The 4,267-nt window shown below is 37.7% G+C and overlaps 1 protein-coding gene across 1 annotated transcript; it reads right to left on the minus strand.

Moving 5' to 3' along the window:
* Window positions 1-514: 514 nt before the first annotated feature.
* LOC120111718 lies at window positions 515-1,380 on the minus strand. Its single transcript, XM_039129581.1, has 4 exons — window positions 1,375-1,380; window positions 1,020-1,250; window positions 741-862; window positions 515-650 (listed from the first exon to the last, which is right to left on the minus strand). Exons 1-4 carry the CDS (start codon window positions 1,378-1,380, stop codon window positions 515-517), a joined length of 495 nt encoding a protein of 164 aa, XP_038985509.1.
* Between the last annotated feature and the right edge of the window lie 2,887 nt (window positions 1,381-4,267).

The raw sequence follows: 4,267 nt of genomic DNA on the forward strand, positions 1-4,267 counted from the left end.
GTGCCAATTTACGCTCTTGTTGCTTTTCCCGACGCTTTTAAGCGTCGTTCCTTTTATCAGACCCCGACGCTTATAAGCGTCGGCGATAAGGGTTGCTTACTATGGTTTTAGGCCGACGCTTAAAAGCGTCGTTAAATATCATATTATCATTTGTCAAACCATTCGTCCTGCGCTTTAAATCATCTATTAAGATCATTATCCATTTCTCCATCAAAGCTTATGGATGTCATGAGTATCTGTTAATCTGTGTGTGAGAGAGAGAGACTTTAAATTCCAATCGCTCTCTCACATTTAAGAGATTTACTGAAATGTCATAGATAGCCACTTCAAGGTGCCAGCCAATATATCACAGAAAATGTATTTTACTGTCACTTCTTAATGTGAAAATCACCAGGGCGACATAGTTTGATCTGCTTTTTGACCTTTCGTTACATCCATAGATCAAAATGGAATTTGGATGGTCTGAGAGGCTATGGACTTCACTGACGAGGAAGACCTTAACGTATCTCTTTGATCAGACCGTCCATGTCTGAGGTTCAAGCACTTGCTTTTCAGAATTCAAACCAGGAAACTGACCAATATCATGACCAGCAACATGTGGATCGAAGATACAAGGAATCCCTGGAGTGTTGGTTGGAAGAGCAGCACCCCTAAGAGAACCAAGCATATAATATCAATAAATCCTTAGCAATCTTATATAAAGTTTCCATGAACAACTGTGAGAAAAGAATGAAGCAGACCATAATTGGACTCGTGTATAAAATGGACACTGAAGTGATCCCTTAGACAGTCCAAGAGCAAATTCTACATCGTTAAGCAAGTCCTCCTTTACTTTTTCTGCTGTGACTTTAGGGATATTCTCCTGATGAACATGAAAATTTCCATTAGAAAACACCTATAACATTACCATGGGATTACAATTTCTCAAAAATTCGCAAAACACTAACAATGCAGGATTATGGATTTTTCCTTGCCATTAATTGTTGTAAAATAAAAGAAAAGATTAGTAAATTGTCAACCTGTGGCACTTTATTCCTTTTTCCATAAGCAGCCGTGCTGAAAAAAGTCCAACACTGAGGCATGTCACTGTGTAAAGGAAAAAGTTTGCTGGTGTTGTTGGCCATCCATGAAAGAGAATCAACACCCTTTACAAAAGCTCCTTCAAAGTCTGTAAAAGCTCCATTATGAGGAATTGAAAGTGGATCTTTAAATGCTGCAAGAAGTGCCCAGACAGCACTCAGTTCCAGTCTCTACAAACACCAAAATTAAGTTGAATCAGAAATATTTGTTTATTCAGTTTGAACGCCTGTTTAACCCTAATAGTTTGTAGTATCAGAATGCTTCCAGTAAGTTGTATCCTTAGAAGCTAAGTACCTTCATCTGTCTTGTTAGCAGTGGCAAGCCAGATGTCGAAAGCACGATTTGCACATTTTCCTGGTGATGAAGAACGAGAATGATCAACTATCCTAACATGCATAAAAAATATGAAACACAATTATAGTTAATAATAATTCGAAGAAGGGAAACAATCATATATCTAAATTAAGCAAGTCTACGTGGTCCAATGGTAGTCTGTTATGGTTAATCTCAAACAAGCAAGCATTCAAACTTCTGCCATGAAGTAGAACAGTAGAAGCACAAAATTGCATCAAGGATTGTACATAAACATCAGTTCATAGCACATCGGAGGTGAAGACAATAATTTTTAAATACTCTGTGTACATTAAATTCTTACAAAACAATAGAAACAAATAGACTGAATCACATATATAACAAAATACGAGTCACAAACAAGAATTTTGATTACATTCATATTATCATATTTGATTACATTGTACTTCAAAAACATTCTAAAAACATACAAGTCAAATTCCTAAGTACACAATCTACAATATGTATCAAGGGTCGGCATCATCATCTCTACGAGTAGATAAAGTATCATCAACCTGCAAGAAAAAAAAATATTTTAGAAACTAAAAATACGAAAGTCATCACGCTCATACAAGAATACATTATAATTACATAAAATATTCAAATAGATTTAGTTATGTACTGGAGGAGCAAATCTCTGCAAAAAGGATGAAATATGGTCAAGCTGGTCCTGCAAAGATTGTATCTTCAACTCTTGGCTTTGCTTCAACTCCGCCATATCAGTCATATGACTCTGCCTCATCTCCTCTATCCTTGTCTCATATGACTGCTTTATCTGTGCCATCTCTGTCTTCAAACTACAAACCTCTGCAGTGCTAGTACCTTGTCTGGCATCTTGGGTATATCGGCTCACTGCAGACAGCTGAGTGGGGGTAACTCCGATACCGTAACCCCTCACGCGACCATAACGTTCTGGGCCCATCAATTCTGCATAGACCTGAGCCTCGACGCGGCTGGCCGCGTCGGATGATGATGACTCCCCGACGCGCTCTGAAATGAGATTTGTAGCTCTTTCCTATATCTCTCTCAAAAAAATAAACAGTCACATTAATAATTTAAAAGAAGTAAAATTAATTAAAAAATTATGATAAAATAAAAAATGAATACATAATACATACAACTTTATCTCTCGACTCGTCCTGGACAAAGCTGCCATCTCGGTGAGTGTGGGTCATCTTATAAAACTCTACCTCACCAGGCTCCCTTCCATGCTCTACTATCTACACATACGGAAAGTATATGGGCAAACTATATATCATGATACGTGCTATATGTTAGTAGAGTTTCAAATAGTTTCAAAAGAACTTACGAATTTATTTCTACGTCTCGCATAACTCTTCGAGCCTGAAGTATGAGGAACTGCTTGAGATGCTCGTGCAGCTCTACCAATATTAGAATATGTCTGCCAAAATAAAAGCACACAGTATAATATGATTCAATGTATATATTTGCAATCTATATTAATAATAAAGATAATAGAAGATATTGAAACATAATACGTGACCTGTCCTCTTTCAGAAAACCAGTAATGAACAAGCTCCCTCCACTGCTGAGGGTATACATCAGGAGGAGTCACACGAGCAACCTCCTCCTCTGTCATACCTTCGCGCTTGAAGTCCGTCTTCAATTTTGCTTTATATTCTTTCCATTTGCAATTGAGGGACTTTAGCACCCAATCATGGCTCTCTGGAGGGAGTACAAACTTACCCTACAACAAGATTCAGAATGTTATAATAATATTAAACATCTAAAATAAAATTATGATACTAAGCAAATTAATATACAGGAGGTGTCGAATTAAAAAGAATAAATTCAATTCATTACCTGTATAAGTCTAAGAAGCTCAACCTTATACGAAGGAAGCATGTCATTCCACTTCGTATAGTTGAGTGGACACAGCTGACCCTTGCATGCAACCGATCCTAAAAAGCTTGATAGTAGACTTCCAGCTCTATTGATGGGCTGCCCCAATTTGTTGCATCGGATGATGATCTTCTCACCCGGAGGAAGCTTCCACACATCCTTTGCTTGAGTGGGTCCCCGTCTCGTCCTCACCGTCCCTTGTCCATCTATTAAAATTAAATAAAATATGTCTTAAAAAGTTGAAGACAAATATGAACATAAAATATGAACTTTAAATCGAATTACCCTGGATCCGGAGCTCATCCTCCGGGCAATCAGTAGGAGGCTCGCGCTGAGATCCTGACTCGTGCTGCTGATGCTCACATGGCTGCTGGGACTGCTGGGACTGCTCAGAAGTAGATCCCACCTGAGAATGCTGGAACTCCACATCTCTAAATCGTCTCCCTCGGGGCATATTGTTACCTGGTATGCACAAAAAAGAATCAATATTTGGTTAAATGATAAATTTATACTCAATAAAGTTCCATTGCTTTCATGGTCGTAAACATATTATCTAGATAAATTATATCAAAGGAAAAAAAGGAACTCAGAAAAGAAGTAAACTGATGGCAGGTGTCATGTATTCATGAATTATAAATCATAATTATCAGAAAATATAGCTATATTACCACTGCCACTATACGACAATCTACTCCACTGACCTGCAATAATAGGTTGCTCTAACCATGTTTTTCACCTGTTGATAGGCAGTGAATTGCATGACTGGTGCTTCAGAAATCGTTGACAACCTTCTATTATGAGTAAAGGAGTGGATCATCGGTCATGAGAGTACCATTCTAAATACCCCATCTGAAATTCACCATTGTTCAGTCCATTGAAACTATAATAGAAATATAACCAAGCGAGTAGCTTCTATATTTTGAATTAGCAATCAACACCCGGATGGCTTAAATTTGATCAACACCTTACATAT

The sequence above is a fragment of the Phoenix dactylifera genome, chromosome 8, assembly GCF_009389715.1.
Source record: "Phoenix dactylifera cultivar Barhee BC4 chromosome 8, palm_55x_up_171113_PBpolish2nd_filt_p, whole genome shotgun sequence".
Classification (NCBI taxonomy): Eukaryota; Viridiplantae; Streptophyta; class Magnoliopsida; order Arecales; family Arecaceae; genus Phoenix; species Phoenix dactylifera.